Raw genomic sequence first — 12,084 nt, 5'->3', positions numbered from 1 at the left:
GCACTACCATTCCCAACTCAACTGCCTTCAGCCCTAGTCTCTACTACTCACAGTCCTGACCAGTGTCCTGGTTTCTTATGTGCTTTGTCACCCTACAGACTCAGCTCTCAAAACGTGGGGTGGTATCCAATAACCTAGCCCTGTTCCTACCACCAGAACCAGGTTCCCTGTGGGTTCATGTGTGGGTTGGAGTAAAAGCCTCCTTTTTCTGCCCTCAGGAAGCTAAGGACAGGAGACAGAACACATGATATCTTTGGGGACTGGGTTGTAGTCAGAGTACCTCCAGGCCTGTATGACAGACAAGGAGCCTGTAGACAGGCTGAGGTCAACCCAGACTTGCACCCTACACATCATGACGACTGTGTGCCTCAAAGGGAAGGGACGCCCACCCCACCTTGGCCCCTCTTGGCCCCACCCGGCCTTGTCAGCTCCCAACCCTGGGAACCCAGCTGTGGGTGCTCAGCCAGGCCGTTGGCGGGGCAATTAAAACACCAAGTGGGTTCCAACCGGGTTAATCACAGCTGCATTTATAGAGGTGCCTTTCTCTGAGGCTCTCTAGGACCTTGCTGTGCATGATCTCATTCCTCCCTCTGGGATCCCCCACCCTGGAATACCACCAAGAAGCGGGGGCCAGAGTGGGTGAGCAGCAGGGTAAGGACAGTGCCGGAAGCAGCCCAGGCTGCTGCCACCCACTTGGGCAGGCAGATGAGTGTTTGCTCTGGCAGAGAACAAGGCCCTCAGTCAATGCCCTACACATAAGGGGCCAGCCTGCTACGAGCCAGGCGCTCCTAAACACCACATCAAGACCTATTGTGTGCCAGGCCCTGCTGGGCTGCAGAGACCCAGCTGAATCAATTCAGGTCCTGCTCTGGAGCCCACATCCAGTGTCGCAGACGCGTCCACAGTACAACAGGATAGGTCCTTTACAAAGAACATATGCGGTCCTCCTGGAGCACGGATCAGGGGATGGCAGGGAAGGCTGAGGAGTTGGGATGAGGATGTCACATGACGCAAGGCCGAACTTAGGGATCGGGCCTCCCTGGAGAGGGCTGATGTTGGAAGTCAGCCGGAGTTTTCGAGCTAGGAAATGAACCGATTTAGACAGATCCTTCCACTTGGGCAGCAGAGCAGAGACACTGTGGCAGAGAAAGGAACGCCAGGAGTCTGGCTGGACCTTGTTTGTGTAAAGGGACCAGGGAGAGGAAGTCAGAGGTTACTAGCAGGGGTGGCTGCAGAGCCAGGGAGGAGAGGAAGCGAGGCCAGAGGAGCTAGGAGAGCCCGTAGCTGGGGCAGGGGGTGGAGAGACCAGGGCATCCTGGCCTAGGCTGGCCCCCAGGGGCTGAGGGGCCTCCCACCAGCACACTGGGTGAGGTAGGGCCGCTAGGAGAGCTCCCAAGGCAGGGGCTAGTATCCCTTCCACCCTCTGCCCTCCCCTTCCCGGACTCAGCAGAGCCACAGCCAATGCTATTTCATGGCCTCATTCCTCCCCCTAGAGGCTCCTGGAAGCAGAGCTGCTTTCTCCTGAGGGTGAATGGGTTTGTGGCTTGAAGGTTTCTTTGGTCAGTCTCCAGAGTTGCCAGGTCAGCCCCTTGGCCTTCCTTAGGCAGGCTGGCGAGCCCCGTTAGGAGCTGGAGGGTGAGGGGACGCAAAATTCATTGTGGGCAGCTTCTAGAGATCGCGCTGTCCTACTAAGGAGTAGGGAGAGGCTCTTCCCCTTGTCCGCCCTCCTGTGGCCACAGCAACAAGAGCCAGTGTGCCTCATCTATGCCGTCTGGCCAGCTGGGGTCTGAATCCTGGCTCCTCTGCTCACTCACAAGCCTTGACCTCGGGTGAGATTTTTTTTTACCAGGTTTAGCCTTATGTTCCTCTTTAGTAAAACTGACATAAAACCACCTATTTCAGAGGTGATTCAACAACTGTGATCATTAGCCTGACTGTATGATTTATTGTCAAAACCAAGCTACTGACCTCAATGAGCCAGGAAGTATGGCCCTCAGAGTGAAGATGGATGTAAAAGTAATGTCATTATCATAGAGCTCTGTGTGTATACGTGCAGAGTTAACGGTGATGACTGCAGACGCTGGAAGAGCTGCTGGGATTGTCTCCACCTGCCCTTACTTCCTGGGCGGGGGTCTGCCCTCCAGCCATCTGAGAGGCCAGTGGCCCCAGGGTGCTTCCTCCCTGTCCTGTCCATCTCCTAGATTGACTGCTTCACTCACCTCGGACCTTGCCAACCCAAGATGCTCACTCCAGAGAAGGGGAGGATGCTGACCCTGGGGCTCTGCTGTCCCATCGGGAGGGTATCGGCAGGGGCAGGGCTTGGCCTCGGCCCTGGGCTGGGGGTTGGCCCAACACCTTCTCTGCACCAGGATCATGACTCCAGGCCAACCGTGTTTACCAGACCAGCGAAGGACCTATTTATAGCCTCAGCTGCTCTTCTTGCCGGGTCACGAGTGAGGTTGCAGGGTGGCTCCTCAGAGCAAGGGTGGTAGTCGGGCTGAGGGCACCCTCTGCCCAGCTGCCACTGCCCAGACCCCTGGGGCCCCTCCCCATGGCAGAGGAGACCTTCCCCTTCACCTCCTCCACACTGCGCGCTCTCCGCCTGCAGCGGGAGTGGCTGGAGTGGGAGGACCGGAGGCGGGCGGCGGCCCAGCAGTGCCGAAGCCAAAGGTGCCCCCCCAGTGCCCGGGCCCGGCTCGCCAGGCCACGCCGCTGCTGCCGAGACCCAGCTGTGCACAATGCTCTGTTCTCTGGTGACCTGCAACAGGTCCAAGCCCTGTTCCAAGATGAAGATGCTGCCAACATGATTGTGGAGACTGTGAGCAACCAGCTGGCCTGGTCAGCTGAACAGGGTAGGGAGCACCCAGTGGGGCAGAGGGGGAGGGTAGGGGTCGGGACAGGGGGAGCGTCTTGGTCCCATCCTCTCCCTCCAGAACACAGCCTAGACCGCTGCTTTCCACAGCCTATTCTAGTTCCTTCCTAAGAAGACATGAGGCATAGTTAGTGGTTTGTATGTCTTTTCAGAATGAAAGTTATATTAACATATCAATAACATAGGAACACAGTTTATTCTAATGCAATCTTATATATATTAAGATTTTTTGAGTGGCACCTGGCTGGTTCAGTTGATAAAGCATGTAACTCTTGATCTCAGGGTTGTGAGTTCAAGCTCCACCCCATGTGAATGAAGCCTACTTAAAATAAAATTTTTTAAAATTTAAAAATCAAAAATAAAATAAGATATTACTTTTTAAAAAATATTTTATTTATTTATTCATGAGAGAGAGAGGCAGAGGGAGAAGCAGGCTCCATGCAGGGAGCCTGACATGGGACTCGATCCCGGGTCCCCAGGATCAGGCCCTGGACTGAAGGTAATGCTAAACTGCTGAGCCAACTGGGCTGCCCAAGATTTTACTTTTAAGTAATCTCTACACCCAACGTAGGACTTGAACTCACAAATCAGGAATCAAGAGTTGCAAGCTCTACCAACCAAGCCAGCTAGGTGTCCTCACATAGCAGATATATATATTTTTAATTTGAGAGAGTGTGCATGCACAGTAGGGAGGGGCAGAGGAAGAAGGAGAGAATCTCCAGCAGACTTCCCACTGAGTGCAGATCCCAATGTGGGGCTTGATCTCAGGACCCCAAGATCATGACCTAAGCCAAAATCAGGAGTGGGACACCTGATGGAGCCACCAAGGCACCCTGTCCCCACATAATATTTTAAATAGGTATTTTAAATAATGATCAATTTATCAATACAATAAATTATATTGTATGAGTGTGCCATAATTTATATAACTAGTGCCCAAATAGACTGGGTGGATTGGGTTCCTTTCTTGTAAAATTATTTTATTTATTAATTAATTTATTTATTTAGTAAAAGTATTTTAAACAGCAATATGATAAACATCTTTTGTGTACTTCCAGATAATTTCCTTAGGTTCTGTTTTGACCAGTGGGTTTGTCCATGTAAACCAAATACCTCCACCAAGATCACCCCGCTTTTAAGACTGACAGAGACTGCCTCAAACCTCACCCGTGGATCTGGGGGTTCCAATCCTCATAAAGCTTATGTTCTCACAGTCACTGCAAACTCCAGATTCCTGCTTGGCTTTAACTGTTAGAGATGTGACCTTACCCAGGGTAACATGCTCTCATCCTGCAGCATGCCTATCATCCCCTGAATGGAACTTGGCCTTAATTTCAATCCTAATAAAAAACAAAATATGATTTACCCAAAATCTGGCAAACCCAGGAATTTACTTCACCATAATGCAAACAACTTAGAGTTGGATATTAGACATCTATGTCCTTTTCTACAATTCAGATCCAACACTAAATCCAACATCTCAGCCCCTGACCCCACTCTTCCTTTCCCCACCCCCACCTCTTATTCTCCCCTTCCACCCTTCCCCCCCACCCTACCCTCCCCCTCTGCCCCAGGAATATCCTAGAACTCCAAACCAGGCTCTTTCAGCTCTGCTCTTAGGTCACTCCCAAGCTCAGCTCCAGGCCCTCATACGCGTAACTCAAACCCACCCCCCATACCAGAACACTCTCCTGAACAGCAAGAACCAAGGGGCTCCAAGACCCAGAGGTTTATTTAACAGGATTAACTCTCTTTAGTTGCCCTTGTGGTTTTCAAGAGCAATTACTTTTTTTTTCTATAAGACACATGCCATGTTTTGTTACAGATTGACAAACCCTTCTAAAAGGCTGTTCAAATTCACACTCCCAGTTCAGGCTTGCATGAGTCCCTCTCCATAGGTAGCCTGGCACATCATTGCCAGGGGTGCTAAGGGATGGTCGAGGGCAGTCGCAGTCGTACACAAGAGTCTGCCCTGTGAGTCTCACATACCACTCCCCAACGCTGCTCGCTTTCCCCAGGGTTCTGGGTATTGACCCCCAAGACGAAGCAGACAGCGCCCCTCACCATTGCCGCGGCCCGAGGCTACACTGACTGTGCCCGCCACCTGATCCGGCAGGGAGCTGAGCTGGACGCTCGAGTTGGAGGCCGGGCAGCCTTGCATGAGGCCTGCGCCCGGGCCCAGTCTGACTGTGTGAGGCTGCTGCTGACCTTTGGTGCCAAAGCCAACGTGTTGTCCGAGGAGGGCACAACTCCCTTGCACCTCTGCACTGTCCCCGAGTCCTTGCAGTAGGTACCCAGGGGAGAGGGGTGTGTGTGTGTGTGTGTGTGTGTGTGTGTGTGTGTGTGCAGCTAACTCAGCCAGGAGAAAGGGAGAAGCACCTCACGTCCACATGTCCTCACGACAATCTAGGAGAGACAGGTCTCATTCTACTGGTGAGAAATCAGGCTCAGAAAGGTTTAGGCACTTGCCCAAGGTCACATAGGCTAAGCCCAGGAGGCAGAAGCCTTGTTGTCTTTTTGGAAAACCCTGTTCCAACTACAGTCCCCTATCCCCTGTGACTCCTATGTAGCCAAATTCCTGTTTTGACGTAGGCATCAAGAAAGACAGTAGCCCAGTGTTCCCCTACAAACCCTACCCCCACACCCCCTCCTCCCACATTTTTAAGATCAACAGTTTTTTTGGGGGGGTGGAGGGGAGTGGGAGATACAGGTTTCCAATTATGGAACAGGTAAGGCATGGGGGAAAAAAAGGCTCAGCATAAGGAATATAGTCAATGAGGGACACCTGGGTGGCTCAAGCAGTTGGGTGTCTGCCTTTGGCTTGAGTCATGATCCTAGAGTTCCAGGATCGGGTCCTGCATTGGGCCCCTACATGGAGCCTGCTTCTCCTCCCTCTGCCTGTGTCTCTGCCTCTCTCTGTGTCTCTCATGAATAAATAGATAAAATCTTTTTAAAAAAATAAATATAGTCAATGATATTGTAATAGCGCTCTAACAGGACAGATGGTAGTTACACTTGGGAACGCAGCATAATGTATAAACTTGTCAAGTCACTAAAGTCTTGCACTTGAAACTAATGTAACATTGTGTGTCAACTATAGGAAAAAAAAATCAACAGATTTTTGAACCCCCTACACGATGGTTTTCATACTTTCACAAATCAGGTTCACAGCCGGGGCTGGCAGTGGTGGAAAACACTCTATGGCCCACATGCTGGGGACTTCTCCCTAGCTGGATCTAGATCAGTGATGGACACAAAAGGGATTTTGATTTTCCAGCCCTTTCTTGAATTCTTAGGAGCACATAGTACACTTTCCAACAGACTTTTCCTCCTTTTTTTTTCAATAAAGATTTTATTTATTTATTCGTGAGAGACACAGAAAAAGAGAGGCAGAGACACAGGCAGAGGGAGAAGCAGGCTCCATGCAGGAAGCCCAATGCGGAACTCGATACTGGGACTCTGGGATCACACCCTGAGTCAAAGGCAGACACTCAAGGGCTGAGCCACCCAGGCATCCCCAGACTTTCTCTCTTTAAGAGAAACTTACTGAAACTCCACTGAGTGAGTTTTTCAGTGTTATTTAGAAATAAAAATCAGCCCATGATTAGAATTGACTCAGGATATAAATTCAGTAGTTTACAGACGGCTAGCTGCTACTCAATTCCTACTGGAGCCAAGCACCAACTAGACCTTATGCCCAGAAGGGAGCAGGAATTCTAGCCATTTTGGGGAGGGACACGGGGTCATCAAGGTTTTGTTGGGGTTGCTGGATCTGCTTCTGGACTTCCCGTGGCTGCCATTCTGGCTTTTTAATGATAAATTATTGTTAGTTTAATTACATCATTAATCAAGTTTGTTTCAAGTTTGGTTTACCCCCTAGTGGTTAATGTGCATATTTGCCTCAACAGTGTTCTGGCCTATAGTTTTTGGTTTTGTTTTTTAGAGAGATAGCATGTGTGCACATGAGATGAGGGGGGAGAACGGGGAGGGGGAGAGGGAGAGAATCTTTTTTTTTTTTTAAAGATTATTTTATTTATTTATTCAAAGAGAGAGAGAGGCAGAGACACAGGCAGAGGGAGAAGCAGGCTCCATGCAGGGAGCCAGACGTGGGACTCTATCCCCGGTCTCCAGGATCACACTCCTGGCTGCAGGCAGCACTAAACCCCTGCGCCACTGGGGCTGCCTTGAGGGAGAGAATCTTAAGCAGGCTCCACACCCAGCACAGAGCCCAACACGGGGCTCAATCTCACAACCCTTAGATCATGACCTGAGCCGAAATCAAGAATCTGATGTTTAACCCACTGAGCTATCCAGACGCCCCATGCTCTGGCTTATAGTTTCTTAGGAACTGGGAGACAAGTGAAACACCAGCTCCCTAAAGTCTTGTTTTTGTTCTTTGGTTCCGTTTGTTTTCTCTAGGGGAAAATGGAGTAGGCTGATCCCCAGGTGCCTTCCTTTGCTTGAGTGGGTGTCACTGGTCTGGAAGGGTGGACTTCAAGTTTGGAGGCAGGAAGAAAATATCAGGACTTCGTCTGTTTTTCTTTACAGCTCATACTCTTCAATTTTCTAGGTGTAACATTCATAGTGGACATAGTAGTGGGTTTTTCAAAAGTTTTTGTGCTATCAAAACATTAGGAGACCACTGACAAGTGATTCAGAACCAGGCCTTGGGCTCCCAATCCGCTTGAAGAGTCAGCTTTTAGAAACAAAAATTAGCCAGTGATTAGAACTATCAGAGGAGGGTCAGGGACACCTGGGTGGCTCAGTGGTTGAGTCAGACTTCAAGGCGTGATCCTGGAGTCCTGCATCGGGCTCCCTGCATGGAGCCTGCGTCTCCCTCTGCCTATGTCTCTGCCTCTCTCTGTCTCTGTGTCTCTCATGAATAAATAAATTAAAAATCTTAAAAAAAAAATAACTTACCAAGGAAATAAACATTCTGGGAGGGAGCTTTGGAAACAACGAGTACTAATTCTGTAGCAGCCTCTAACTTGCTGTGTGTCCTTGGCTGGATGCGACCTTCCTCGTCTGAGTTTTTCATCTGGGAACTGAGGATGCTCCTGGTGGCATCACGGGCCTCGCAGCCCTGCTGTCGCGGGCTGCTGTGAGTCTAACGTGGGTGCCAGGCTCCCCGGGTGGCTGGCGAGCGGGGTGGGGGGACAGGGGGAAGGGGAGGACAGCGGGCCGGGCCCCGGGCCCTCAGGATTCGTCTCTCCGGGCCTGGCGCCTCGCCCGCAGGTGTGCCAAGCTGCTGCTGGAGGCCGGAGCGACCGTGAACGTGGCGGCGCAGGACAGCGAGGTGACGCCCCTGCACGTGGCGGCCGCTCGCGGCCTGGACGAGCACGTGGCCCTCTACCTGGAGCGCGGAGCCGACGTGCACCTGCGCACCAGCCAGGGCGAGACGGCGCTGAACGCGGCGTGCGCGGGGGCCGAGGGCCCGGGCGGCGGCCGGCAGCACCAGGCGGCCGCGCGCAGGCTCCTCGAGGCGGGGGCCGATGCCCGCGCTGCTGGGCGCAAGCGCCACACGCCGCTGCACAACGCCTGTGCCAATGGCTGCGGGGCCCTGGCTGAGCTGCTGCTGCGCCACGGGGCCTGCGCGGGGGTGCCCAACGCGGCGGGCCACACGCCCATGGACTGCGCGCTGCAGGCCGTCCAGGACGCCCCCAACTGGGAGCCCGAGGTCCTCTTTGCTGCGCTGCTGGACTACGGGGCCCAGCCGGTGCGCCCTGAGGTGCGCAGGGAGGCCCGTGCACAGAGGCACAGAGGCCCCGGTGGGCGGGGAGCCTGTGGCTGCAACTGCCCTGCCGCCAGGAAAGCCGGTGGGGGTGGGGGTGGGGGTGGGGGTGGGGAAGAGACTGAGAGCCCGGACCTGTAGTCACAGGTCTGTCCCCATCTTGGGAAGGACCACTGAAGGCTATAGGGGAGTATATCTAAGGAGGAAAGGGCTCCCAGGGCAACTGGCCAGGACCAAGAGGTTGCAACCCACAGATGGTGCGGTAAACTGAGGAATGGGAAAGAATGAGGAGAGACTCAGACCTTAGCCTCCCAAATTTGACTGTGAGTGGACCTTTGACTTAGACTGAACTTGGTTCTGCCCTTGGTTGGGAGAGCCATGGTGACCCTAAGACTGTCTTTTGATTCCTAGATGCTGAAACACTGTGCCAACTTTCCCCGGGCCCTGGAAGTCCTGCTAAATGCCTACCCTTGCGTCCCGACCTGTGATACTTGGGTGGAGGCAGTACTCCCAGAGCTGTGGCAGGTATGTCCACCCCGGGGCGCAGCTCTTTCCTGGGCTCTGGGAGAGATGCAGAGGAAGGATGAGCCCCAGGCCTTATTCCCTCCAGGATGGGCTTCCTGGGGTCTCTTGCCCCCTAGCAGCTCAGAACAACTTCTAATCTCACACACCCCACCAGCCTCTCTCACTTGTAACCAGCGTGGACATTTATGAGGTATCTCTGACTCAGCGGGCACTGTGCCGGTGTCTTTGGAGTGGTGGGTGGAGACATGGCCAAGACCCTGCCCTACAATGTGGTCCCATCCCCCATGACCCCTGCAGGGCTTCTGGGCCCTGAATCTGAGTCAAATTGCATCAAACCCCCAGGTGGGTGCATGTTGTAAATTCCTGGGGCCCCCAGTGCTAGGTGGTCCCAGATGGAAGGGCAGAGTCAAGTGTTGGGCCATCTGATCCTGTTCCACTCCTGGCTTAGGAGCACGAAGCCTTCTACGTCTCGGCTCTGAGCATGGTGAACCAGCCGAGGAGGCTGCAGCACCTGGCCCGGCTGGCTGTGCGTGCTCAATTGGGTAGCCGCTGCCGACAGGCCACTGCCCGCCTCCCACTGCCCCCGGTCCTTAGGGACTACCTGCTGCTGCGTGTTGAGGGGCGGATCCAGTGAGCCCCATGCCAGGTTGCTCCCGGAGCTGGCTCTGTCCCCTCTGTCACCTCCCTACAACCCTGGAGGACCAATCCCTGGCTCTCTTGTTCCCCACTCGGCATGCCCTCCCCGGCCAGCTCATCCCTCCATTGGCTTCTTGAGTTACTTGCTGACCTCCAGCCCAACCTGAGCTTCAGCTGTCCAATGGGAAGGTGTGCAGACTCCACCTTCACCCATGTCCATCTCCTCTGCTTAAGTGATGGCTCCTCTATCCAAGCAAGATGGGAGTGATCCTTGTTGCCCCCCCTCACCTGCCACCTATGTGCCTGTTTGGCAGTCTAAAGAGTGATAGATTCTGTCTCTAGTTGCACTGGCTCTGGCCAAACTGCCTTTGTCGCTTGAAGGGAAGACCTCACTGATTGGTCTTGAAGCCCATGCCCTGCAAGAATGCTAGAACTCCCTTTGGGAATCACAACTCTGTTCATGCCCTTCAGTGGCTCCTCACCATCTTCAGGCTAAAATCTAAATTCAATAAGACAGATCTTCTCTCCCTGCCTCTGCCAAGCTCTCTGGTCTTCTGATCCCCCTCTGATCCGCCTTCTCCCTCGGAGATTCCTGTAATCTAGCCTCATCAAATTTTCCAGCCTTGCTCGTTGCCGGATATGACCTACTCTGCTTTGCTTCTAGGCATTCTGCATGTGCTGTTCCCTCTGCCTGGTATACCCTTCCCACATTTTTTTTGTCCTGCTTGAAGCTGATTTGATCCTTCAGACTCAGCCCAATAGCACCATCTCCTCAGAGCCTTCCTTGGATTGCATTTACTTAGTTAAGAGTTTGTGTCTGCCTCAGAGTGGCTGAGACTGAGACTATATTCCTTGCACAGGCATTTCAGCAAATGGTTGTTGAGGAAGGAATAAATGCATGATGCTTGGGACCCATTTATGGTCATGTCTTCCCCGCTCCCAACCCCACCCCCACCAGTGATGCAACAATAGTCACTACACTGTGGTCTCTAAGGGCCCGTGACAGGAGGACAAGCCAGTAGCTGTCCCTCCTCTCTCTCACTTCCTCTTCTGGTCCCAGAGGCAAAAGTACCATCGTTCATCTTTAAGCCAAGCTAGTTTTTGTGAATGAAAATAAACGATTTGTGCACGAACCAAAGTGTTGATGTGTTAGGTTGACATGTGGCTGAGATAGCCTTCACTCCATGTTTATCGCCAACCTTTGTACTGTTCTGTGGTTCTCAAGTTTTCTGCATGGAGCACTTGTTACTCTTGTGATAGGAAAAAAGGGTATAAGAACAGCAGAAGGCCCTTGCCAGACCCCAAGCCTGCAGTAACCACCTCAGAAGGGTCCTTCAGCTGAGGGACCATAGGCTGTCCACTCCCCATTACCATTTGGAGTCACACAGTAGAGACGGGCCAAGGGGTCCTAGGGTCGGCCTCCTGCAACTGGGCTAGTCTACTCTCTTTGTGGACGGTTGCATCCACGGAGATTCCATTTCACCAACTCGAAAATGTACCTTGTTATGCAGAACAGCAACCTCTCCTTTCTGGAAGAAATGTTTGCTTTAATTTTGCAGAGCCAAAAGGCAGGGAGGAAGAGAGGGAAATCCTCTCTAGTCCTGGCCCAAGCTGGGTGCCTCTCCCTCGGGGGAGGATGCTGAGCAGTCCACCCCTTTACAGGAGGCAGACTCCAGTGAGCTCAACCTTTTCTGTTGTATTTACAACTATGACAACATACCACTTAAAAAAAAAAAAAAACGGGATCCCTGGGTGGCGCAGCGGTTTGGCGCCTGCCTTTGGCCCAGGGCGCGATCCTGGAGACCCGGGATCGAATCCCACGTTGGGCTCCCGGTGCATGGAGCCTGCTTCTCCCTCTGCCTGTGTCTCTGCCTCTCTCTCTCTCTCTCTCTGTGTGTGACTATCATAAATAAATAAAAAAAAAAATTAAAAAAAAATTAATTTAAAAAAAAATAAATAAAATATCTATGATTTAAAAAAAAAAAAAAAAAAAAAAACAACCCAAAAGAAACATGAGATTATCTGTATTTATTTTGGGGTAGGAGATATTCCATCATGAAAGCATAACAGAAAAGATGAATTGATCTGGATACAGAAAAAAAAATAAATTTGGTTATAAAAGTACCAAGTTGTAAACACAAGTGAAATACTGGGGAAAGAAAATCCTCAACTAAAAGATTTCATTTCCTTCATCTGTGAGGACAAGAATGGCATCTTTTTTTGAAGATTTTATTTATTTATTCATGAGAGTCACAGGCAGGCTCCCTGCAGGGAGCCTGATGTGGGACTTAATCCCAGGACCCCGGGATCACGACCTGAA

At 52.0% G+C, this 12,084-nt stretch overlaps 1 protein-coding gene across 1 annotated transcript; it reads left to right on the top strand.

The window, feature by feature from the left end:
* Positions 1-2,430: 2,430 nt before the first annotated feature.
* Positions 2,431-10,902, top strand: ASB16 (ankyrin repeat and SOCS box containing 16). The gene is made up of 5 exons (XM_072747057.1): positions 2,431-2,852; positions 4,891-5,158; positions 8,108-8,600; positions 9,015-9,128; positions 9,577-10,902. The coding sequence occupies exons 1-5, from the start codon at positions 2,552-2,554 to the stop codon at positions 9,760-9,762; spliced, it is 1,362 nt and encodes a 453-aa protein (XP_072603158.1). The 5' UTR covers positions 2,431-2,551; the 3' UTR covers positions 9,763-10,902.
* Positions 10,903-12,084: the final 1,182 nt, after the last annotated feature.

The sequence above is a fragment of the Vulpes vulpes genome, chromosome 2 (assembly GCF_048418805.1).
Source record: "Vulpes vulpes isolate BD-2025 chromosome 2, VulVul3, whole genome shotgun sequence".
Classification (NCBI taxonomy): Eukaryota; Metazoa; Chordata; class Mammalia; order Carnivora; family Canidae; genus Vulpes; species Vulpes vulpes.
Note: the sequence above shows the minus strand (reverse complement) of the source record. Positions and strands in the feature narration are given on the sequence as shown.